The sequence below is a fragment of the Globicephala melas genome, chromosome 19, assembly GCF_963455315.2.
Source record: "Globicephala melas chromosome 19, mGloMel1.2, whole genome shotgun sequence".
In the NCBI taxonomy this organism is placed as follows: Eukaryota; Metazoa; Chordata; class Mammalia; order Artiodactyla; family Delphinidae; genus Globicephala; species Globicephala melas.
In genome coordinates, this window is record NC_083332.1 from 58,172,220 (window position 1) to 58,198,045 (window position 25,826).

The 25,826-nt window shown below is 48.9% G+C and overlaps 2 protein-coding genes across 4 annotated transcripts in view; one reads left to right on the forward strand and one right to left on the reverse strand.

The window, feature by feature from the left end:
* Nucleotides 1–80: 80 nt before the first annotated feature.
* DNAAF1 (dynein axonemal assembly factor 1) lies at nt 81–23,901 on the forward strand. Its single transcript, XM_030863204.2, has 12 exons — nt 81–253; nt 2,691–2,826; nt 3,278–3,369; nt 4,994–5,215; nt 5,359–5,525; nt 8,680–8,801; nt 14,191–14,357; nt 15,640–15,930; nt 20,024–20,133; nt 21,692–21,748; nt 22,631–23,003; nt 23,783–23,901. The coding sequence occupies exons 1-12, from the start codon at nt 118–120 to the stop codon at nt 23,899–23,901; spliced, it is 1,992 nt and encodes a 663-aa protein (XP_030719064.1). The 5' UTR covers nt 81–117.
* Nucleotides 2,408–25,826, reverse strand: part of TAF1C (TATA-box binding protein associated factor, RNA polymerase I subunit C) — a 31,322-nt gene continuing 7,903 nt past the window's right edge. The window contains exons 13-15 of one of the 3 annotated variants that reach the window (XM_060288589.2): nt 21,508–25,786; nt 4,751–4,826; nt 2,408–3,028 (exon numbers count right to left, since the gene is read on the reverse strand). In XM_060288589.2, the coding sequence (XP_060144572.1) occupies nt 24,924–25,786 (863 nt within the window). In that variant the 3' untranslated portion in view covers nt 2,408–3,028; nt 4,751–4,826; nt 21,508–24,923. The remainder of the gene's footprint in view (nt 3,029–4,750; nt 4,827–21,507; nt 25,787–25,826) is intronic. The other 2 variants (XM_030863191.3, XM_060288588.2) reach the window with 2 other exon arrangements.

Sequence of the window (25,826 nt, forward strand, 5' to 3'; positions counted from 1 at the left end):
TGCCTGCCAACGACGCACACGCAGACGCAGAGTGCCCTGGCGGGCTGGGGCACGTAGTGATCCCGCACAACCGGGCTTCCCCACTGCTACGGGGTGTTCAGTGTTTCAGGAATAAACATGAACCGCGAGGCCTCGGAGCCCGTGGCGGACGGGGGAGCGGAACAGGACTGCGCGCGGGAGCCGGGCTTGGAGCCAGCCGTGGAGGAGTCGGCGGGTGACCACGGGAACGCAGGCCAAGGGGGCCGCAAGGAAGGTGCAGACAGCCGCCCCAGGGAGGCGAGGGGGGCGACGGCCTGCGCCCAGCACCACACCCCTAGTCTTCACAGCCAGCAGTAATAGTAATAATAATAATGGCGGCCGACACTTACTAAACGATGCGTGCCGTGCGCTCACTGCATTCGAGCCATACACCCTCCCTCTGCGGTAGGCACTCCTCTCCCCGTTTCATACAGATGAGGAACCTGGAACTTAAAGAGGTTATAGAACTTTCTCCAAACAGATTACCCTCAGCCAGTCAATGACAGAACAGACTCACGCCTGGACAGTCTGACTCCAGAGCCCAAGCCCTCACTGAACACACCATTCTCCCCACCGCCCAACTTTTTAATGTTTTGAATGTTTCCCTTTATTGCCGTCACCATGCAAGATCAAAGGCTCTCTCCCCCTCTAGATGGCAAGCTATGTCAGGGCAGGACATCCTGATTGAACTGGCAGTGTCCGGTCCAGTGTCTGATCTGTGGTAGACAGAGTGAATGACGAGCTGGTTCTTCTGAGGTGACTCCACCAAAGTTTTCCGGAATGGGCTTAGAAAACAGCCTCCCCTCCTGCTTGGCTTGGACTGTAAGGGAAACTTTTTAGGAGCTGGTAAAGAAACTACTTGATTTGTGTCTCATGTTTTGAACCCAGCCAACAAATATATCGTGAGCATTGACTGTCCAGGCAAGCCCTGTAAGAGTTGCTGTAGGGAAGCCATGTTGCTCTGTGCACAGACACAGGTTTGAAGCCACTCCTGCTGGGTTCACGCTACCGTTCTGCAACTTGCCGGTTTTATGGCTGTTTGCCCAGAGCTTAAGCTCTCTATAGGGCAGTCTCTTTTGCAAGCGAGATAGTTATAATTAGAGTGTCTGGCATACATTGGGCCAGTAATAAATAGCAGTTCTTGTTATTAATATAACCAATCAATTATTATGTATATTGAGCACCTAGTCTTTATTCCGCAAACCTTTATCTGGTGCCTCTTGTGGCTAGGCAGTATATGCAGTGGGAAATAGGAAATTATAAGATACAGTCCCATACACGGAGTGTTTAATCTCATTCGGTAGTCCACAGGGACACCCAGAGAGCAGCAGCAAACAGCCCTTAAGATCAAGTGCATTTGAATCAGCCAATTTTAATTGACCTTTAAAAAAAAATAAGTGCATTTGAGCGTGTTCATTTTCTTTCTACCAAAGATATTCCCATAATTTTTGTTTCTTCTTGTGCGTTTTTTGAGAGCTTTTTTTAAATTGAAGTATAGTTGACTTATAATATTAGTTTAGGTGTACAATGTAATGAGTCAAAATTTTTATAGATTATATTCCATTTACAGTTACTATAAAATATTGGCTGTATTCCCTTTGCTGTACAATACACCCTTGTAGCTTATTTATTTTATAGATGGTAGTTTATATTTCTTAATCCCCTACCTCTATCTTGCTCCTCCCTCCTGTTTGGAGAACTTTTTTAAAAGAACAGAGAACATTATAACAAACACCCATGTATCACCACCAAGAATTGAAAATGATTAGCATTTTAATCATATGTACCTCAAGTCTTTTTTTTTTTTTTTTTTTTTTTTGCGGTACGCGGGCCTCTCACTGCTGCGGCCTCTCCCGTTGCGGAGCACAGGCTCCGGACGCGCAGGCTCAGCGGCCATGGCTCACGGGCCCAGCCGCTCCGTGGCATGTGGGATCTTCCCGGACCGGGGCACGAACCCATGTGCCCTGCATCGGCAGACGGACTCTCTATCACTGCACCACCAGGGAAGCCCCCTCAAGTCTTTTTTTAAAGAAATAAAGCATTTCAGATAAATTTGATGTTTTTTGCCTTACCCCACCTCTACTCCTAGCCCCATTCCCTTCTCCCCACCTCCAGAATTTTGTGTGGGTTCTTTCAATCTCATCTGTCTCTCTCTCTTCCTATCCTATCTATCTACCTATCTATCTGTCTATCTAAAATGTGTCCTTAAACAATGCATAGCATAGGTTTGTGTGGGTTTGATTTATGTAAATGATATCCTGTGCTTATTACGAAACTTGCTTTTTTCACTCCATATGTGTTTCTGAGAATTATCCATGTTGATTGACATAGCTCCAGTGCATTCTATTCCAAGGCAGAATAATAATCTGTTGCTTTATTTAACCAGTCCCTATGGATGGACATTTGCATTAATAGGTTTTGGCTGTTACAAGTAATGCAGAAGTGAATATCTTCGCACACGTCTCCGCGTCCAGCTGTACAAGAGGTTTCATCAAAGATCTGCCTAGAAGTGAAATTTTCATAGTCCTTATCAGTGCTTTAAAAATCACTGTGATACATTTAAAGAGTACCAGTTCCATGCTAAAAGCAGACAGTTATTCATCAAGTTGAAATTGGGGGACATTTTTTATACATTTCTCGATCTCTATAGAACCAATCTCTTTATTTTACAGAAATTAATGACCCTAAGGAAACATGCGTAGGTCCTTCGGACACTTCCTACCTCAGCGAGCAGAAACACAGTGGTGATAGCTGGTCAGAGGGTCACTTAGCACAGCAAAGAGATGACAAAGAGGATCGTGGCCCCAGGTACGTGGGTGTGCTCTTGCCACTCAGCACGACGCGTTTACCCACTAAGGTGGATGTTACAATCACCCCTTTGTCCAGATAAGGAAGTTGAGGCTCACAGAGATTAAATAGTCGGCCCCACGTCTGAGGATTAGTGGCAGAGGCAGGAGGGCGTCGCTCTGTGGCTTAACTAACCACAATCTATACAACTTGAATGCTGGACCTGGAGAGAGAGAAACATTAGTAGTTCTTGATGACACAAAGGTATTTCTATTAGAACACACTTTGCAGTTTTTGAGAAGGCCGAAAGTCACAATACTGGATGAGGCCCTGAAAGCTATAAACAAAGTCATCGGGCATATAGAATATTCTGGAATTTGTGGACGGAATGGGTGTGGCAAAGAATTTATGGGATATATTTTACAGCTGACAAATTGAAATAACTTTCTTGTTCATGTTTTTCATTCCACAGAATGACCAAAAATTTTCTGCGAAAACTATGCAAGCAGCACAAGCTTTATATCACCCCAGCGCTGAACGATACGCTGTACTTACACTATAAAGGTAAGCGTCTGGTGGAGGCGCGACCTCATGTCAGGTGGAAAGACTCTAGTGGTGTTAAGAATTACTTGCAGGGATCATCTGGTGTTCTTAACTTATATTTAAGTAGAAATTTCAGAGTTTAGTGGAGATGCATGGAAAAGCAATATTTCTTTGAAGAAAAAGTCTTACGTGACTGGAGTTAATACGGGTTCAAGGGAAACACATTGGTATCTTTTATTTATATTTGCTAAAGGACTCATACTTTTTCGAGCCAGTAGCTACTTGTAAATACTTTGGGCTTGGGAGGGTTACATTGTGAAGGACTGTGTCGGTGTCCAGTATCACACATAAACTTAAGTTCAGGTTCATAGACAGGGCTATTCTAGCAATGAGGAACCAGAGTGAGAACTCCCAACCTCGTGCTGAACTTGGGATGGCCACCCTGCTTCATCAGACCATCTTTATGTTCATTTGTTCAGTAAATGTTTACTGAGAGCCTTCTGTGTGCCTGGCAAGTGCTGAAGATACAGAGACGGATATGGTAAAGATGCTTTTGCTGTCTTGGGGGACAGGGCGGCCACTGTGAGAAGGTTCACGCTGTGCCTGGGAGATTCACGGAGGGCTCCAGCTGCACAACTACTCTAACGGTGTGCAACGACCCCTAACTGGTCTCCTCACCTCCACGTTGCCCCCTCCAGAATCCTCCACCCAATATCTTGGTGTAACAGTGATGAGATGACTTAGGGGGGCAGACCCCAGAGGACCAATATTTAAGAGGTGGGAAGAAGAAGAAGACCCAGTGGGTTAGACCAAGTAGAAAGAATCAGAGAGAAGAATTAGGAGAGAGATATACCTATATTATCTACTGCTGCCTAACAAATTACCCCCAAACTTACCAACTTAAAAAATTATCATTATTTGATACTGTTTCTGAGGGTCAGGAATCTGGGAATGACTTAGCTGGGTGGTTCTGCCTCATCGTTGCTATTACCCTTTTTTAATAAAAACTTTTGGTTAAAACTTTTCAGGCAACAAAACAAATGACTTTGAAAAAGTTTTGGTAATAGCAGGTGCACTGTGAATTACAAATCTATAATGAGTCACTCAAGGAAACAAAAATGTTTGTTCTCCTCACCTTAAATGTGGCTCATAAAACTGAAAAATACCGTCAAACCAGACCCGAAGTTTGGACTGGCTTCAGGCACAGCTGGATCCATCCTGGTGCTCACCGCATCTCTTCACGAGGCTGTTTCTCCCCTTTCCTTGGCCCTGCTTTCCCTTGTGCTCATTCATTTCAGGCAGGTCACCCCTCACTTCTCCCCACTCCCAGGCGAGAAGGGAAGGTGGCTCCTTCAGTGTTAGGCTCCACCCTTCCAGGCTGGCAATTCTAGCAGAAAGTTACCTCTTTCCAATGGAGCGAGCAAAGCTCCCCGGGATTCATGAAGGTTGGCTCCACTCGGCTAAGCGTGACCAGCTCCCTGCAGAGAGCCATGGGGTAGTATCAGGACAGGGATGTCCCTCCAAAGAGGCAGTGGTGTAACTGAGGAAGGACATGTGGATGCTGGGTAGATAGGCAGAAAAGAGGGTGACCCCTGTGCCTCTGAGTGTGTAGAAGCTTAACCAACTCCCCCTTCCTCCCCACTAGGCTTTGACCGCATCGAGAACTTGGAAGAGTACACAGGGCTGCGTTGTCTCTGGCTGGAGTGCAACGGAATACAGAAAATCGAGAACCTAGAGGCCCAAACGGAACTGCGATGCCTCTTCTTGCAAGTGAACTTGCTCCATAAGATCGAGAACCTAGAACCTCTGCAGAAACTGGATGCTCTCAACATCAGCAACAATTACATCAAGAGCATTGAAAACCTCTGTAAGAAGGCCCTGACGTGGCGGGGCGGGGCAGGGCAGGGTGGGGCGTCCTCTAGGCCCCCGCGTCCACCACCGTTTCCTAGCGGAGGTTCTTAACATTCTTTTCCACCCGTGTCGCTTACTTCTGCTGACCTCCCCTTCCAGCCTGCCTGCCGGTCCTCAACACGCTCCAGATGGCCCACAACCACTTAGAGACCGTGGAAGACGTTCAGCATCTCAAGGAATGTTTGAAACTCTGTGTCCTTGACCTTTCCCACAACCAGCTGAGTGACCCAGAGATCCTGAGCATTCTCGAGAGCATGCCCAACCTGGTAAAACACACACACGCACACAACTTGCGTTATCTTGTGTTCTGTAGACAGCAGATCTCTTTTCTCTTTCCCCTCCCTCCCTTCCCCCTTCCTTTCTCCCTGCTTTCTTCACACCCATCACACTTTTTTTTCCTCTCTGTATTTTTAGCTGGAGTGTTTTCAATGCCAGATGCTGTATCGTTTCACCCACAAATATTTCAGTGTGTATTCTTGACAGATAAGCACTTTTTAAAAGCATCATGACAATACTATTATTATATCTAAAATATTACCAGAAGGACAGTTAATAACCAGTCCATATTCAGTGTTCCCCATTTGTCTCAAAAATGTGCTTTGACTGTTGGGTTTTGCAAATCCAAACCAGATCCACACATCACGTTTGGATTACGCATCTCTCAAATCTCTTGATCAATCACAGTCTCCCCTTGGCTGTTCACACACACACACACACACACACACACCATAAATCTGTAGAAGAAACCGGGTCCCTCCTCTGGTTGTCAGCCACATCCTGGATTCAGCTGACTGCATCCTCATGGTGTGGTTTAACGTGTTCTGCTGTCCCCAGTATCTCTTGTAAAATGATGGTGGAGCCAGAGACCTGATCAGATATAGGCTCAGAATCTAACTTTGAGGTTTGCTGTTGCATCAGTCAGGGCACCTGTAAGTCTGGTCGCCTCTCGTTTTGTAACTTTCAGCTTGATTCGTGGGTTTGGCTGCTGGCAACCAGATCCAGCCTTCATGAAAGTCCCTCACCCCCTTCCCCTGATCGTTTCTGCAGCTCCCGAAGCATGTTGCCTCCATGTGTGATTTCATTAGGGGTCACACAGTGACCGTATTCTAAGTCTCTTATTCCTTCTGCACCTATTAGCTGGAATGCTTCCACAAAGAGCAGTTTTGCTCATCCATTCATGCCTCCCTAATATAAAGTCCATATAGAAAAGGCTGGGATAGGGACTTCCCTGGTGGCGCAGTGGGTAAGACTCCGTGCTCCCAATGCAGGGGGCCTGGGTTCGATCCCTGGTCAGGGAACTGGATCCCACATGCATGCCGCAACTAAGAGTTCACATGCCACAGCTAAGGAGCCAGTGAGCTGCAACTAAGGAGCCTGTGAGCCACAGCCACCTGCCACAACTAAGACCCAGTGCAACCAAATAAATAAATTTTTTTTAAAAAAGAAAGAAAAAGCTAGGATAAATGCTTGTTTTCTTTTTCTTTTTATGTATTCCTTTTCAGAGAAATGAGTCAAGAACGTAGGAACCTCTAAAGGTGACAATGAGGTTGAACTTCTAAAGGTTCACGTTATCATCGTGAACACAAAGGTTTATAGATACAGTATTTGATATGACTTAACCCTTGCTGTCATTCTAATTTGGGGTGATTGAATGGTCCCATCTTCTGGCCTGTGGCAACCCCTCCAGGCAGCTCCTGTGTCCATTGGACTCCACTCCAGCAGCCTTTGATGACTTCCTTGCTTTTTAGTGTATATGTGTTGTCATGTGAACTAGGAAAAAATATTCCAAATAGCACACAAAATACTTGAGTTCACTGTTTACTGCTTAGGGTATGGATAAGAAAGAAAAAGTAAGTCCATTTAAAGAAAAACAGTAAGCAAATCATAGTTCAAGAACAATCTGTAGGGCTTCCCTGGTGGCGCAGTGGTTGAGAGTCCGCCCGCCGATGCGGGGGACACGGGTTCGTGCCCCGGTCCGGGAAGATCCCACATGCCGCGGAGCGGCTAGGCCCGTGAGCCATGGCCACTGAGCCTGCGCGTCCACAGCCTGTGCTCCGCAACGGGAGAGGCCACAGCAGTGAGAGGCCCGCATACCGCAAAAAAAAAACAAAAAAAAAAAACCCAAAAAACCAATCTGTAGAGCAGACTGTCACCGAAGAGTACTTTAGAATTTATATCATCACCAGTATATGGTGATAATATAAAGCTGTATCATGATACCATTTTTTGGCCTGGCTGCCGTAACAAAGTACCAGACTGAGTGGCTTAAACAACAGAAATTTATTTTCTCATGATTCTGGAGGCTAGAAGTCCGAGGTCAAGGTGTCAGCAGGGTTGGTTTCTCCTGAGGCCTCTCTCCTTGGCATGTAGGTGGCCATCTTCTCCCTGGGTCCTCATATGGCCTTCTCGGTGTGTGTCTCTGTGTCCTAATCTCTTCTTACAAGGACCTATTGGATCATGCCCCACCCTAATGACATCATTTAATCTTAATCACCTCTTCAAAGACTGTCTCCAAATACAGTCACATTCTGAGGCGCTGGGGGTTAGGACTTTAGCATATGAGTTTGCTGGGGGGAAGCAATTCAACCCATAACAAGAACAGTCAGCCTCGTGGTTGTTTTGTGATGGCTTTTACATTCTCCCTACACACGCAGCCCTTTAGTCCCTGCCCCTGGGGCACATCGCTCCCCCGACTCAGCCCCACAGGACAGGTCACTTGAACCAGTATATTTATTTTCCTGAACAAGAAAAATCACTTTGGATATGAAAAACATTTCACCAGTTCAGGCAAACTGATGTTAAATGTTTCACCCACATGTCACCTTGACCATTCACCTTCTTGAGTTTCATCGGCAGGAGGGGAGGTGACAGTATTTAAAGAGGGGTGGGGACGGCGCACTGGCACTGCTGTGTCGCTTTCCCTTTCCTGGTCCCGACTTGACATCCAGAAGACCTATAAGCTTGGCAGTAGATAAGCAGGCACTTTGCATCCTATGCCCTCAGTCACCACTTCTTATCTGTCTAGCTGCTGTGTACATTTTCTTAAAATGGGTCCTGGCTGGGAAGGACAGAAAATGATCAATTGGAGATTAATTTCAGTAAAAGAGTGGGCCAGCAAAACTAATGCAATCACTGCCCTCGGGTAAAGGCCTCAGGAAGTGTTTTCCAGTATTGTTTTGGAAGGACAATGAGATTTAGGACCTGAAGTTCAAGTGTAATAGAAGAAAGGGCTGCCCAGTTCTCGGGACAGTTCTGATGGCACAGAAACAACGAAAGCCTCTGCCTTCTCTGATATCGTCTTCGTGATTTGATGTAAACACTCCCTGTTTATTTATTTATTTTCAGAGCACTGCACATATTAAATGTTTTAATCGCATCCATTTTTCAGTGATTAATGTGGTTCTGCCTGTGTGCTTCCAGCGTGTACTGAATTTGATGGGAAACCCAGTGATTAGGAACATCCCTAATTATCGACGGACAGTCACTGTTCGACTAAAACATTTAACATACCTGGATGACAGACCAGTTTTTCCAAAGGACAGGTAAGGAAACAAAAAGCCTTTTGATCATACTTACTAGGTAATAGTGGAGCATACTCAATATTAAACTTTTAAAATTTTCTGATTTTTGAGCATTTCCACACATCATTAAATATTTCAGTGAAATAGGTTTCATGGCTTACATGATTGTTTTTAATAGGAAATTCCGTTTTTGAGCACTTATTCATAGATTTTTCATAATCCTTTGATAATTATCCTTCTATATAAGTCTCTGATCTCATGGCCGGTTATTTCCTTAGGATGGAACCCTGAGTTGTATTATTGGATTAAAGATAAAGACTGTGGTTTGAGACTTTTAAAAGGTGTTTTTAAATATTTTCTAATTGTTTTCTAGAATGTTTGTATCAACTTATAACTTCCCTAGACACAGCCATGTAAAAAAACAAAACAAAACGTTTGCCAGGCCAATTGATGAGTGAAGGTGGTACCTCGCTTTATTTATTTATTTAATTTTTATTCATTTATTTATTTATTTTTTGGCTGCATTGGGTCTTTGTTGCTGCGTGCAGGCTTTCTCTAGTTGCGGTGAGCAGGGGCTACTCTTCATTGCGGTGTGCGGGCTTCTCATTGCAGTGTCTTCTCTTGTTGCAGAGCACGGGTAGTGCTCTTTGGGTATACTTTGGGTAGTATAGTCATTTTCACAATATTGATCCTTCCAATCCAAGAACATGGTATATGTCTCCATCTGTTGGTATCATCTTTAATGTCTTCCATCAGTGCTTACGGTTTTCTGCATACAGGGCTTTTGTCTCCCTAGGTAGGTTTATTCCTAGGCATTTTATTCTTTTTGTTGCAATGGTAAATGGGAGTGTTTCCTTAATTTCTCTTTCAGATTTTTCATCATTAATATATAGGAATTCAAGAGATTTCTGTGCATTAATTTTGTATCCTGCTACTTTACCAAATTCATTGATTAGCTCCAGTAGTTTTCTGGTGGCATCTTTAGGATTTTCTATGTATAGTAACATGTCATCTGCAAAGAGTGACAGTTTTACTTCTTCTTTTCCAATTTGTATTCCTTTTATTTCTTTTTCTTCTCTGATTGCCGTGGCTAGGACTTCCAAAACTATGTTGAATAATAGTGGTGAGAGTGGACATCCTTGTCTTGTTCCTGATCTTAGAGGAAATGGTTTCAGTTTTTCACCATCGAGAATGTTTGCTGTGGGGTTGTCGTATATGGCCTTTATTATGTTGAGGTACGTTCCCTCTATGCCCACTTTCTGGAGAGTTTTTATCATAAATGGGTGTTGAATTTTGTCAAAAGCTTTTTCTGCATCTATTGAGATGATCATAGTTTTTCTTCTTCAATTTGTTAATATGGTGTATCACATTGATTGATTTGCATATATTGAAGAATCCTTGCATCCCTGGGATAAATCCCACTTGATCATGGTGTATGATCCTTTTAATGTGCTGTTGGATTCTGTTTGCTAGTATTTTGTTGAGGATTTTTGCCTCTATATTCATCAGTGATACTGGTCTGCAATTTTCTTTTTTTGTAGTATCTTTGTCTGGTTTTGGTATCAGGGTGATGGTGGCCTCATAGAATGAGTTTGGGAGTGTTCCTTCCTCTGCAATTTTTTGGAAGAGTTTCAGAAGGATGGGTGTTAGCTCTTCTCTAAATATTTGATAGAATTCACCTGTGAAACGATGTGGTCCTGGACTTTTGTTTGTTGGAAGATTTTTAATCACAGTTTCAATTTCATGACTTGTGACTGGTCTGTTCATATTTTCTATTTCTTCCTGGTTCAGTCTTGGAAGGTTATACCTTTCTAAGAATTTGTCCATTTCTTCCAGGTTGTCCATTTTATTGGCATACAGTTGCTTGCAGTAGTCTCTTAGGATGCTTTGTGTTTCTGCGGTGTCTGTTGTAACTTCTCCTTTTTCATTTCTAATTTTATTGATTTGAGTCCTCTCCCTCTTTTTCTTGATGAGTCTTGGCTAATGGTTTATCAATTTTGTTTATCTTCTCAAAGAGCCAGCTTTTAGTTTTATTGATCTTTGCTATTGTTTTCTTTGTTTCTATTTCATTTATTTCTGTTCTGATCTTTATGATTTCTTTCCTTCTAGTAACTTTGGGTTTTGTTTGTTCTTCCTTCTCTAGTTCCTTTAGGTGTAAGGTTAGATTGTTTATTTGAGATTTTTCTTGTTTCTTGAGGTAGGCATGTATTGGTATAAACTTCCCTCTTAGAACTGCTTTTGCTGCATCCCATAGGTTTCGGATCACGTATTTTCATTGTCATTTGTCTCTCGGTATTTTTTTTTTTTTTTTTTTTTGCGGTACGCGGGCCTCTCACTGTTGTGGCCTCCCCCATTGCGGAGCACAGGCTCCGGACGCGCAGGCTCAGCGGCCATGGCTCACGAGCCCAGCCGCTCCGCGGCATGTTGGATCTTCCCGGAACGGGGGCACGAACCCGCGTCCCCTGCATCGGCAGGCGGACTCCCAACCACTGCGCCACCAGGGAAGCCCCCGTCTCTCGGTATTTTTTGATTTCCTCTTTGATTTCTTCAGTGATCTCTTGGGTATTTAGTAACGTATAGTTTAGCCTCCATGTGTTTGTATTTTTTACATTTTTCCCCTGTGATTCATTTCTAATCTCATAGCATTGTGGTCAGAAAAGATCCTTGACATGATTTCAATTTTCTTAATTCTACTGAGGCTTGATTTGTGACCCAAGATGTGATCTATCCTGGAGAATGTCCTGCGTGCACTTGAGAAGAAAGTGTAATCTGCTGTTTTCCGATGGAATGTCCTGTAAATGTCAATTAAACCTATCTGGTCTATTGTGTCTTTTAAAGCTTGTGTTTCCTTATTAATTTTCTGTCAGGATGATCTGTCCATTGGTGTAAGTGAGGTGTTAAAGTCCCCCACTATTAGTGTGTTACTCTCGATTTCCTCTCTAAAGCTGTTAGCAGTTGCCTTATGTATTGAGGTGCTCCTATGTTGGGTGCATATATATTTATAATTGTTATATCTTCTTCTTGGGCTGATCCCTTGATCATTATATAGTGTCCTTCCTTGTCTCCTGTAACATTCTTTATTTTAAAGTCTATCTTATCTGAAATGAGTATTGCTACTCCAGCCTTCTTTTGATTTCCATTTGCATGGAATATCTTTTTCCATCCCCTCATTTTCAGTCTGTATGTGTCCCTAGGTCTGAAGTGGGTTTCTTGTAAACAGCATATATATGGGTCTTGTTTTTGTATCATTCAGCAAGCCTGTGTCTTTTGGTTGAAGTATTTAATCCATTCACATTTAAGGTAATTTTCGATATGTAGGTTCCTATTACCATTTTCTTAATTGTTTTGGGGTTGTTTTTGTAGGTTCTTCTGTTGTGTTTCCCACTTAGAGAAGTTCCTGTAGCATTTGTTGTAGAGCTGGTTTGGTGGGGCTGAATTCTCTTAGCTTTTGCTTGTCTGTAAAGTTTTTGATTTCTCCATCAAATCTGAATGAGATGCTTGCTGGGTAGAGTAATCTTGATTGTAGGTTCTTCCCTTTCATCACTTTAAATATATCATGCCACTCCCTTCTGGCTCGTAGAGTTTCTGCTGAGAAATCAGCTGTTAACCTTGTGGGAGTTCCCTTGTATGTTAAATGTCATTTTTCCCTTGTTGCTTTTAATAATTTTTCTTTGTTTTTAATTTTTGTCAGTTTGATTACTGTGTGTCTCAGTATGTTTCTCCTTGGGTTTATCCTGCCTGGGACTCTCTGCACTTCCTGGACTTGGGGGGCTATTTCCTTTCCCATGTTAGGGCCGTTTTCGACTATAATCTCTTCAGGTATTTTCTTGGGTCCTTTCTCTCTCTCTCGTCTCCTTCTGGGACCCCTATAATGTGAATGTTGGCGCGTTTAATGTTGTCCCAGAGGTCTCTTAGGCTGTCTTCATTTATTTCCATTCTTTTTTCTTTATTGTGTTCTGTGACAGTGAATTCCACCATTCTGTCTTCCAGGTCACTTATCCATTCTCCTGCCTCAGTTATTCTGCTCTTCATTCCTTCTACTGTATTTTTCATTTCAGTTATTGTATTGTTCATCTCTGTTTGTTCTTTAATTATTCTAGGTATTTGTTCTTTAATTCTTCTAGGTCTTTGTTAAACATTTCTCGCATCTTCTCGATCTTTGCCTCCATTCTTTTTCTGAGGTCCTGGATCATCTTCACTATCATTTTTCTGAATTCTTTTTCTGGAAGGTTGCCTATCTCCACTTCATTTAGTTGTTTTTCTGGGGTTTTATCTTGTTCCTTCATCTGGTACATAGCCCTCTGCCTTTTCATCTTGTCTTTCTGTGAATGTGGTTTGCATTCCACAGTCTGCAGAATTGTAGTTCTTGATTCTGCTGTCCGCCCTCTGGTGGATGAGGCTATCTCAGCCCACATTTTCTTTATCTATCAGTTGATGGACATTTGGGTTGCTTCCACCTTTTGGCTGTTGTGAACAGTGCTGCTATCAATGTTCGTGTGCAGGGTTTTGTGTGTGGACATTTGTTTTCAACTCATTTGGGTAAATACTTAGGAGCACGATTGCTGGATTATATGTAAGATTGTTTGCTTTGTAATTGCCAAGCTGTCTTCCATGGGGCTGCGCCATTTTGCATTCCCACCAGCAATGAAGGAGCATTCCTGTCGCTGCACATCCTTCCCGGCATTTGGTGTTGTCAGTGTTCTGGATTTTAGCCGTTCTGTTGAGTGTCAAGTGGCATCTCATTGGTTTAATTTGCACTTCCTGATGTCCTATGATGATGAGCTTACTTGCCACCTGCCTATCTTCTTTGGTGAGGTGTCCAGTTCTTTTGCCCACTTTTTAAAATGTGTGTTTTTTCATTTTTGAGTTGTAATAGTTCTTTGTATGTTTTGGATACAAGCCATGTTTCAGTTATCTTTCTTGCAGATATTTTCTCCCAGTACAGTTTGCCTTCTCATTCTTTTAACCTCTTCCCGTTTTTAAGTCATCTTTGTATTAATGAGTTGCAATAGGTCTTTATATATTCGAGATACAACCCCCTGATCAGGTATATGATTTGCATACCCATTCTGTGGGTTGCCTTTCATTTATGGTATTCTTTGCATGACACACATTTTTAACTTTGGTGGAGTCCAATTTCTCTATTTTTTTCTTTGTCACTTGTGCTCTTGGCCTCGTATCTAGCTGGCTTTGCAAACCATTAGACTTTACAGATTAAAAATGTGCACGTGTTAATACGTATCCTTGCAGTCATATGTCCTGTGCCTTTAGTTTGATTTTGGGGAAGATGCGCAAGTTTGGTCAGATAGTGTATGTTTTGGATTTACTTTGAACCTGTGACAATGCAAACCTCCCCGATTTCTGGGGTGTTCTTGTTTCTTTGTTTTTTGTTTTTAATACTCCTAAACAGAGCTTGTGCAGAGGCCTGGGCACGAGGAGGGTACAAAGCTGAGCAGGAGGAGAGACAGCAGTGGGAGAGCAGAGAGCGGAAGAAGATCACAGACAGCATTGAGGCCTTAGCCGCAATCAAGCGCCAGGCCGAGGAGAGGAAACAGCAGAAAGCAAGCCAGGAGCAAGGTGCGTGCTTGAGACACAGGGAGGACCCCGAGCTCCGTTCAGATGAAAAAGCTGGGCTGTTGAACCACAGTCTTTCATCTCAGGGATTGGGGGTGGGGGGTGGGGGGTGGGGACCATTCGTTCACGTACCTGCAGATCCATCTGCCCTTGACCTCAAGGACGGTGCTCAGGGCACCTTATTAAGTAGGAACCCCCTTCCTCCTCTTACACCCAGTAGAAGAGCCAGAGTCTCTATGTGTGCTTTTAAATGACATTTAGTGTTTTTCACCTAATTACAACATGTAAATATGCTACACATAGAAAACATAGAAAGGCAAGAGTAATAACAGTATCATAGCAAGAACCACTCAGTATTCAGTGTGGGTATTTCCTGGCTTTTCCCCACGCATGTAAAACATATGTATTTTTTTAATAGAAAAAAATGGCATAGCTCTATTGCTTTCTTTTTTATATATATAAATTTATTTATTTAACGTATTTATTTTTGGCCACATTGGGTCTTCGTTGCTGCACGCAGGCTTTCTCTAGTTGTGGGTGTGCGGGGGCTACTCTTCTTTGCAGTGCACTGACTTCTCATTGCGGTGGCTTCTCTTGTTGCGGAGCACGGGCTCTAGGCGCGCAGGCTCAATAGTTGTGGTGTGTGGGCTCAGTAGTTGTGGCTCACAGGCTCTAGAGCGCAGGCTCAGTAGCTGTGGCGCATGGGCTTTGTTGCTCTGCGGCATGTGGGATCTTCCCAGACCAGGGCTTGAACCCATGTCCCCTGCATTGGCAGGTGGATTGTTAACCACTGTGCCACCAGGGAAGCCCCTGGCATAGCTATATTGCTTTTTGCCTACTCTTTTGAATCAGCATAATAGTACAGTCCCATAAAATAGATGTTCCCCTGTAGCATGGTTTTATTTCCCTTTTCCCAACTTTTAATTTTGATATTTTTCAAGTTTTAAGAAAAGCTTAAATAATAGTTAAAATGAACAGCTGAATTGTCTGTTTAGATCGGATGGTTGTTAATATTTGGCACACACAGGCACACACACACACACAGTCTTTCCTGTTCTGCTGACCCATTTGAAAGCAAAGGCAGACATCTTGGCCCTTAACCCCAAATACCTCAGCCTGCATCTCCTAAGAGCCCCCTGCACAGTTTTCTAGTGGCTGTGTCCTGTGCTGGCAGTGCATGCGCTAGGCATCCCCCTGGTGGACTTTCAGCCCGTGTATTTAGCACCTAAACAGCACTCTGATGACCATCCCGGAAGTTCACTGCAGGTCCCCCTTGTCCTCCCAGGACGTTCCCAGCTCACTGTGGACTTCTGCTCAGGGGAGATGCTCGCGCCAGACAGTGCCAGGGACTTGGGTGCCACTGTGGAAGGGGAGGAAGCGCCTGAAGAGGACAGAGAAAGGTGGCAGAAGACGGAGCTGTTTGTCAAGGAGAGCTTCGAGGCCAAGGACGAGCTATTCCCAGAAAAGTCAGAAGAGTCGAGTCTCCCGGAGGAGCTGCCTGTGGATGCTGACGGGGAGCCAGGAGCGGCGCTCCCTGCCAAGGCCCCGCCACCGAGCCCCGGAGCTGCCTGGGAAGGTAGGTGGTTGAGAACAACAGGGGTGCAGATGGGCCAGCACCCATCTGCGGGCCTCGGGTTTCCACTTCTGACTGCTGAGTCTGCGAGTTATCTAGAACCACAAGGGCAGCCCGGACTGCATTTCTAGTATCAGCTTCAACAAGGTGCAAAGAAATGGGTGAGACGCTAACTGTATTTTATCTAACCCAGTACATCTAAAATACAATAATTGATATCATCATAAAATTATTCATGAGATACTTTCCCTCTTTTGACACTAAGTCTTCAAAATCCAGCCTGTATATGCCACTTAGAGCACATGTCAATTCACACGCTCACTTTTGAATGGTTAAGGTGAAATGCAGCTCTATGAAAAGAAGCAAGTTGTTTGGGGCTGCTTCGTTTTTTCAATTGAAATGAATTAAAAGTAGATACAATTAAATAAAATGTAAAATCCAGCCCCTCAGGAGTACTGGCCACACTGCTGGCACATGGCCACAGCTACCACAGTGGATGATGGTGATCTAGAACAGAAGCCCACTAGCAGGTTCTCGCCAAGTTCCTGGGGTCCTGCTGACTAACAGATAAACCCAGGACTCGGCCCTGGACACTGCCCATTACTGCTGTGTCTGTGCAGCCCTGGGGGACCCGAACCTTCTGTTCCCAGCCTGAGCAGGATTTGAGGTCCATCTGGGGAGGTCAGCTCGTCTGGCCCCCACTGTCTGGGAGAGACCTCGAAGTAAGCCTAGCCTCTAGACTACCGAGGGGGCAAAGGCCACACCCCAGGGCCCCAGAGATGGGTGAATTCTCTTTCCAGCTGAAGATAATGGCAGGGCAGACTGTCCTCAAAGATTAACTCAGCTGAGCTCTATTTTAATTATTCTTTTCAAAACCTTACTGGCCACTCCATACCCCCAAACAATCAGTGCTCCATTATTCACTGGGATTTACTACCCACCCCGCTCTTGTTCAGTAACATCTGAAAAATGTATCGTGTAGCCTACAGTCTTTAACAAGACGTCTGTGGGAAATAGAAACGCACCTTAGGAAGGAGGGGTGGTGTAGGGAGTGAGGTGACCTGTGACTGTGCTGACATCCATGGCCCTGGCCCCCATCTGGGATGCTGGAGCTCATGAAGTCCCCAGGGGTTCCAGCAGGTGAGGCAGGAGCAGTGGGCGGAGAGCAGGGAAGGAGCAGGAAAGTGCGTGGGATCTAAACAGCCACCGCCGCTGGGAGAATAGGCCCGGGGAGGGGACATGCCCCACCCGTCCCTCTGCCGCCCTCCTCACACTTGCCGGGTGGCTGTGCCGCTCCTCTTCTGACTTTGCCATGAGACTGCGGCTGGAAGGCATCTGTGAGAAGCGTGACTTGTCTTAATTTCCCTTGGGAGGCACTGAAGCCCTCCTTTCTGTGGCTCCTGGCTCCACTTTGCTGGATGGGATTGTAGACCCTCCAAGACCTGGTCACTCCTTGGTTTCTGGGAGAGAATTTCTACTAGACAAGGGTCACGTTTTCCCTCAAGCTTCCCACAGATGGCGATGTTATAGGTTTTGTTAGTTATTTAAAAGGGGCACTAATCATGTATTAAACACACGGGGAAAAGAGCATCCTCTGAACTACTGATGTAGGTGTTGGCACGTGCATTCTGAGACCCAGATACAAGGTTTTGCCTGCATCCTCACTCCCCCTCCGGTAAGTTTTTTGCCTTGAAACCGCACCTAGCCTAGAAGCAGAGTTTTCTATGAGTGAAACCATCAATTGCCTTCCTGAACGAAGGGCACATTTAACGAGGAGCTGGCAACCTGCGGCAGGTCGGAAGAGGGAGACGCAGCCAGATGTTTATCTAACGTGTCAGCCAAGGCCATGACTTCCAGCTTAGCCTCCCCAAAATCCCACGATCAGGTGCTCTCACTAGTAACCCATGTTACTGAGTTGGCAACTGGGGCTCAGAGAGGTGAAGTAACCTGCTTCACGTCACAGAGCGAGTGATAGTGGGGCAGAACTGAAGCCAGATCTGCCCGCACAGACCAAGCTGGTCTCCACCTCGATTCACTGCCATCCTCCCTGCTTTTAAGCCCTCACGGCCTTTGCTGCCCACCCCTCCCCCATAGTCCCCTCCCTACTGAGCTAAAACCCTCTGGGTGTCCTGAGTCCCAAGAGGGGAGCTGAGCTGTCAGAACAAGGAGGTCCCTCTTCCACGGAAGTTACTCAACCCCAAGAAAAGCAAATCTAAATATAAAAGCCATCTGTTTTTAAAAAATAACTTTTCCATTTACCTTTCTTGCATGGCGCACAGTCTTCCCTTACAAGTCACGAGGCCTAGTGAAGGATGCAGGAAATTAGGAGATAAACGGTACGAGCAGCTTTGCTGCGTTCCCTGGGCTCATCCTCTCTCATCATGGAGTCAGGAGCCAGGGAAGGCGGCCTGGGGACCGAGTCAGGGCTCGGAGGCTTGAATAGCTCCCCATCCCGACGCTGAGTCTAAACAGGACCGGGGGAAACGTGATGTGAGCGCACACCGTCACGGAGACACACGTTTCCACCTCTATCTGATGACACTCTGTCTAGGGGAGCCTTAGCTTCCTTCCAGTGGTCACCAAAACGGCACAGAGGATGACTCACGCATTTCACTAAAACACTCTGTGAACAGGCGAGGCAGCGAATTTTCTAGACAGACACCCTGAGGTCAAACCCAAGTCCAGCCCCTTAACCAGCTGGGACACCTCAGGCAAGCCACAAAACCTCTCGGAGCCCGTTCTAGCCCCTGCGAAGTGGGAACAGTCTCTGCCGTGGATCGCATGAGGCAACGTGAGGAACACACCCAACAACTACTCTTCCCTGCCTCGCCTTTTCCCGCACACAAAGCCTAGGCAGGTAGGTTTTAGGAAACAAAGGGTCTCGGCAGCTGCCTGGACTAGAAGCTTCTGCTGGCTGGGAAGCTGGACGCCACGGCGCCACGAGCAGGACACGGGTCCGGGGGAAGGGCTGGTTGGAGGGGAAGCAGACTACTGTCGTAATTAGAAGCTGCGAAGCCACGGGCACAGCCAAGTGGAAGAGACCACGACAAACCGGGCCTGGGAGGTGGGCCTGGGATCGTCCACAGCAGCCCCGGAAGCCCCTGCCCACTTCCTTATATCATTCTTTTTTTAAATGTCTATTTATCTACTTTGCCTATTTTATTTTATTTATTTATTTTCGGCTGCTTTGGGTCTTCATTGCTGCGCGCGGGCTTTCTCCAGTTGTGGCGAGCGGGGGCTACTCTTCGTTGCAGTGCGCGGGCTTCTCATTGCGGTGGCTTCTCTTGTCACGGAGCACGGGCTCTAGGCGCACGGGCTTCAGTAGTTGTGGCATGCGGGTTCAGTAGCTGAGGCTCGCGGGCTCTAGAGAGCAGGGTCAGTAGTTGTGGTGCATGGGCTTAGATGCTCTGCAACACGTGGGATCTTCCCGGACCAGGGACTGAACCCGTGTCCCCTGCACTGGCAGGTGGATTCTTAACCAATGCGCCACCAGGGAAGTCCCCCTTGTTTCATTCTAAACGGGTGCCCCAATGCGGCTCTCGAGTCAAACTGGGCACGGCCAGTCCTCAGGGTGGACAGCGGACCAGCATGTTGTGAGCAGAGCAGGGCCATTCATCTTTAATCACGGAGTCTGGAGAGGAAGCAGAGGGCAGGATAGGAGGGCCCTGGGGGAGGAAGACAAGCCCTGTCTGGACTCCACGTTCCACAGGCAACCCTGCGGTGACTTCACAGGTCTCCCTGACGCTCGTGCGGCAGGAGGGGCTGTGAAAGTTGGCCTTTGGCACCACGGCCTTTCTTTCTTCATCTCCTGGCCCATCAATCATGCCTTTTCCAAGGTTCCTGCGTATTCTTCACAGATTCCTGGCTGGTGCTTCCATCTCCAGGCTCCAGAAAGGGGGTGGCTGTCTCCCTTTCCTTTCAGACATAATCTTGTCCTAACCTGGGATTCTTGCAGCTCCTGTCACAGGGGCTGGAGGCTTTCGGACCTGAGGGCTTTGTCCTTCCTCTTGGAATCGCCTTAACCTCAGGTTTACCTGTCTGTCCACCATGTATGAAACTAACTCCGAGATTAATATAACTCTTTGTTGTTCCTTAGAATCAGCTCCCCAGACGGTGGCCACTGAAAGTGCATCAGGTACAGAGCTCTGTGGAGCTGAAGATTTGGAAGCCATCAGACTGGAGACGAAGGAGAAGCTCTTCATCGATGTACGTAATTGGTGCATCTGCAGAGAAGTATCTGCGGTACGGCCGGTATCAGATCAGGCACAAAACTTCCAAATCCTCGCTGCCCAGAGTGTGGCCCTTGGGCCAGCAGGCATGGTCTCCCCTGAGGGCTGCTCAGAAGGCGGAACCCCGGGCCCCACCCCAGACCCACTGCTCAGGACCTGCAGTTAATAAGCCCTCCCCCAGGGGCGTCCGTGCCTGTGCCCCTTCAAGACTGAGAAGTGATGGCCCAGGCTGAGTCCCCTTGAACTACATCTACAAAGCTCCTGCCGTGTTTTCCCCGAGGAAGCTACACTGAGCGCAGCTCCGTCTGGCGAGCCTCTCCCTCTGTGGACAGCTGCCCGTCTTCCTGGCCTGACTGTCCAGCGGCCCGCCCCCTGGGGCTTGTTCAGTGAGGGGCCGCCTGACCTTGGGACTGATCACGGCCCGGAGCACGGCCCTCCTCCCTGAAGCCCTTCCGCTCTGGTAACAGTCTGACATGCTGTGCCCACAGGAATGGGTCTCTGGGGACGTACACACTTTGCCATGACCCCCGGGAACGGTGCTTTGGTGGGGCGAGGGGTGGGGGCCGGCGCCCCACCCTGTAGCCTCACACCCTGCCCGCCCAGAGGACGGCCCGCCTCTGCCCACGAGTGAGCTCCTTCTGTTCAAGCCTGTGCACAGCTTCGCCCGCCCCCGCCCGCTTCTTCTATAAACTCCTACACGGGTGTTTCATTCCCAACCTCACAATTTCACGTGGCTCAACAAGTGTTCAACTGAGTACAGCCAATATTCAGAGTGGGTTTCTGGTTTTCTGGGCCTGCATATACAAATGACAAAAACAAAAGTGGGCAATTCTTCCCTAACATTTGATAACTGACTGTATACAGGACCCCAACACTAAGCTGGTACTGACCTTCCTCTTTGTCCGGCACTATTTTAAACACATCTTGTTATCGATTGATTTAACCCTTCCAATAACTCTAAGACATAGGTACCATTGTCATCCCCATTTTACAGATGAGGAAACTGAGCAACACAGAGGTTAAGCAACTTGCCCGAGGCTCCACAGCCAGGCAGCGTGGCTCCAGAGCCCACACAGCTAACACAGCCCGCGCCTGCCTCACACGCTGGACAGGGTGCTCTAGATGAAGACACCCCGATACACAACACGAAACACAAACCCCCCTAGTTTGGGGGAGGTCCAAAATAGACTCGTTTTATGCCACAGAGTCCTAAGACAAATTTGTGTGTAGGAGGTACGTCTCCCCACAGATGAACGGGGTGAGTAACACCAAAGTGAAGTGGAGAAAGAGGTGGGAACTTCTGAAATATGTCACACCTTGCAAATCTCTTTCACTGATCAGATCCAGGTACCTGGTGTTGCCTTGTGCGTGTGTTTCGAGCGTGCACGTGGCCTGAGTGGTCTGGGTCACGCCGCGGGCCCCTCCACACTCCGAGCATGTAGCGCAGGCTTGGTTGGCTGTGCGGCCGCATCTGTCCCATGGACTGGGCGTCGGGAGCGTGCCCTCCTGCTGACGGGGATCGTTTTCTCTTCCAGGACCTGCCTGACTTGGAAGACGTGGATGCAGGCGGATCTCCGGGAGACCAGCACAAGGTGACCTCTCACACATCCCCCCAGTCCCACCTTCCCTTCCAGCCCTGTCACTGACCAGGTGTCTGGGAAAGCTGCATGCCCTTTGTGCCTGAAGCCTCCTCACCTCACCTAAGGAAAGGCGGCTGTTTACTGCTGCTCCCCTCTCTGAGGTTTCACAACTACCCACTTCGGGTTTTTTGAACGGATCTTTTATCACTGATTTTTAATAATCATGTTCTGTACGTAATTATCTGAACATTTTTTCTATCCTTTTGATGTATCCGTATGTTCATCTAGTGAATGTCTGTACCACAGCGACACATGGGCAGGGGGGAAGGGAGGGAGGAGAGCACAGAAGGCCCTATGGGGACCTCTCCCAAGGTGACCCGACCCTCCTCCCTCTGGCAGTACTGAGAGCCAGTGTGGGCCAGCCCCGGGAGCCCCAAGGAGAGGATAGCCTAAGGTGTAATCTCAGGGCAGGAGCTCGTCATCGAAGGAGGGACACAGATAGGGGACCACAGTTCCATGGGGGCCTGACCTCCAAAGCACGACTAGGTGGCCGGGTGAAGGTGGAGCCCGTCAGAAGCCAAGGCTCACAGATGAACCATTCAGGGACCCAGGAGGGTGCTGGTGCAGCAGGAACAGAGTGGGCGAGGGCTGTGCCACACGGAGACCTGACAAGGACCGGAAGGAGTGGAGACCTGGCTGCAGAGCTCACCATGGCCTCCAGGGCTCACAGACGGCTGCCAAGGAGTGTCCATCCTGAGGCCCGACTTTCAAGCAGCGAGTGCTGTGCTCCGTCGGGCCCACAGTGTGATAGATTAAAAAAGCCGAATTAGCATTGTGCATTTTAGAGACTATTGTGGAAACAGAAATGTTCAAATACATTTTTTCTTTTAACAGAAGATGTGCTTTCCAAAGATTACAGCCATCTCGAGCCTGGGTGACGACAGTGACCCTGAACTAGACTACACCTCACTCCCAGTGCTGGAAAACGCATCCACAGACCCCCTTTCCAGTATATTTGCAGTCTCCAAGGACACCTCCAGGAAGGCCGAGACGGAGATGCCCTTTACAGGCATATTCAAAGCAGCAGCAGAGAGGGACTTGGCAACCCACAGGAGAGACACCAAGGCCCCTCGCCCACTGATTCAGGAGCTGGACGATGACGAGCCTTCAGAGCAACCACCCTGGCCCCCAGCCTGCAAAAGGGAAGCCGCGCCAGCCCCGTGCAGTGAGGACAGGCATGGGGACCTGCTTCTGGCCTCCCCTCCAGGTACTGTCACCCAACTTTCAAGGCTACAGGGGCCAAAAGCTTCTCAGGGGGAAATGGACTGTGGACCACCCAAACCCAGAGCAGGTGGCCACCTGGGCCTTTGCCCTAGGAATCCCGTGTTCTCAGAGCGGGTCACTCACGACCTCTCCAGAGACCACGGAGATCGCTAGAGCATGTTCCTAAGTCGCCGGCCGGGGCCAAGGAGCTGCCAGACTGACCCCCTCCCCAACCTTCCCCATCCTTGGCCCTTCCAGACCAAGGCTGCTGAGGGAAGGAGGGGACTGGTGATACCGCAGCTGGGAATATGGGACAAAATGAGGGTGACAGCTGGCCGGAGGGTGTGGGTCGTCCACATGCAGGCCCAGGACCAGGATGAATGACTCTGAGATGCTGCTGGCCGGGAAGCAGGCGGGGACGGCGCCCACAGTGCCCGGCTGGGTGGGACCGGTAAAGCCACACCCTGACGTGCCCGCCGGCCTGGCGCTGGGGCCTGTGCCCATGACCAGGGAGAGGCACTTTGGGGGAAGCTGGCTAGTGCTTGCTGGTCACAAGCGCAAGCGCACCGGGGGTAGCTCTGTGTTCAGCTTTGTGCCTCCGGGTGTCCAACTCGGGGAGCCTGTTGAACGCAGACGACTCCCGCTGTAATCCACGCTGGACGGCAGCCAGGCTTCCTGCTGAACACCAGCTCGCGTGGCCGCCCCGAGGCCTGCACGCGGGAAGGGGTGAGGGCTGGCCGCACTTCCCGAGGACACCGACTTACCCATTTCCTGGCTCTTTAGGAAACAGCCCCGAAAAGGGTGAAGCCCAGTCTGAGGTGGAGCCGGAGGAGCGCCCGGAGCCCAGGGCCAGAGAAGACTGGGACTCAGCCACAAAGGCAGCCCCTCTGCTCTTGGACTAACAGGGACAGGCCCTGGCCTGACCCCCCAGCAGGGGCATGTCACCCCCTTGGCTGGGCTCCCCTTCCCTTCAAAGAGTTGCAGTTACTGCGGGCGTGCAGGGCCCTGGACATGGATGGCACTGTGCTCCCTGCTCTCAAAGCCTAACACAACCCCCGGTTATTTGCAGTATAAACCATGTAACTGTAAATGTCTCCCTTGAGCACTGTAAAGATTGTAGCACCCACGCAAGTCCCTGTTATTGGATTATTCGATGTCCAGTGAGTCACACGTGATTCACTTCATCAGGTACCCGAGACAAGGACCATTCCTCTCTTCACGTGTGATCAGAAACCTACGTCCCGCCCCAGGGACCCCAGGGGGTGTGTTCCCTGCAAGACTCTTCACCGGAGCCACAGAGCTGCGAAGAAAGCGAACCTGACGCACTGAATGTCGAAAGCCAAGTGAGGGGACGCAGCCCGGCCTGAGAAACTTGATCGTTCAGAACCAGGCTCAGCTGACAAGTTTATTCAACCCCTAAACGTGGGTCCAAAGTGCCTCCCTCTATAAAACGTTAGATGGTGCTAGAAACCGCTTCACACACACACACCTAACCACCAGCAGCGAGCTGCCGACACCCAGCAGCGGAGCACCGGCAGGCTGGGCAGCTCACTTCACCATCACCCGCCACGTCCCCAGGGGCCCATGCGTGGCGGAGCCCTCAGCCGCCTGGAGCGCCTGCTTTCTGGCACAACACTGTCGGCTGGAGGGGATCCCGGCGACACTGACCTTCAGGACGGGGCTCCCAGGACTTCTCAACATGCCCCTGGGAGCAGGAGCTGCAGGAGAAACGACTACCTTGTTGTCCTTCTTCCTCCAACGTGGATTCAAATCGCTTCTGAATGTCTCCCACAGTCACGAAGGCTTTCGGAAAGCAGGAAGGTCTGCACCCTGGCGACTGTTCTGTTTCCCGTTTCAACCACAAAAGGCACAGCTTATCCAGGACAAAGGGCTCCCTGGAGGTGGGGGGCAGCTTCCCCGGGCCTCAGAAGCCCATGCGGGGCTTCTTGCAGTGTGGCTGCGAGCCGGAGCGGACGGCTGCCCGCTGCCGGGAGGGGGTGGCCCGGACACTGGAGGTCTGGGAGGAAGGCACAGAGGCACCCCCCGGGGCGTGCCCCCGGAGCGGCAGCTCAGCCATGTAGTCCCGGAGGGTCTGCTGCCGCTCCGAGGGGACGGCCCGGGCCCACAGCTCCTGGGTGGACTCCTGGGAGGGCGGGGTCACTGGAGGCTGAGGCCTGGCCGCAGGGAGTGTCCGCTCTGGGCTGGGAGGGGGGCTGGCGGCGTCTGAGAGGTCTAAGCGGCCGCTGAGCGAGGAGAAGGTGTTGGACAGCTGAGTCCGGCGCTTGTGCCGCTTGGGCTGTTTGCCGGGCCCCAGGCTGCTGCCCCGCCGCCTCTCCCACCAGGCCGCCGCCTGGCCCTCCCAGGCTGCCTCCAAACGCTCGCTGAGCTCGTCCTCGGGGCCTGGCTCAGGGGCTGGGGCCCGCTCTTCCGTGGGGAGCAAGCCCAGGTCCCTCAGCTGCAGGAGACGCCCTTTGGCCATGGCCGTGCGGAGACCCTCTGGCACTTTGCCCTCTGCCTTCTGGGGCTCAAAGCAGCCCAGCAGGCGGCGGTGGGAGAAGGTGGGTGCAGCCCACACGGGGGGAGCCGGGGGCACCTCCAGCAGGGCCTTCAGCCACCGGCTGCAGGAGGCAGTGGCCTGGGAGGTCCAGGAAGCCGTGGGGGCAGGAGAGTCAGGCCCGGGGTCTGCCTGGAGGTGGAGGCCCTGGTGGAAGACGTCTCCAGCCGCCGAAAGTTGGAAGAGCGACAGCAGCGGTGTGTTAGCAGAGGGTGGGATGGCGGCGGCCAGACCTGGAGGTGGAAGGACCGTGACCCTACGGCCTGGTGCGGG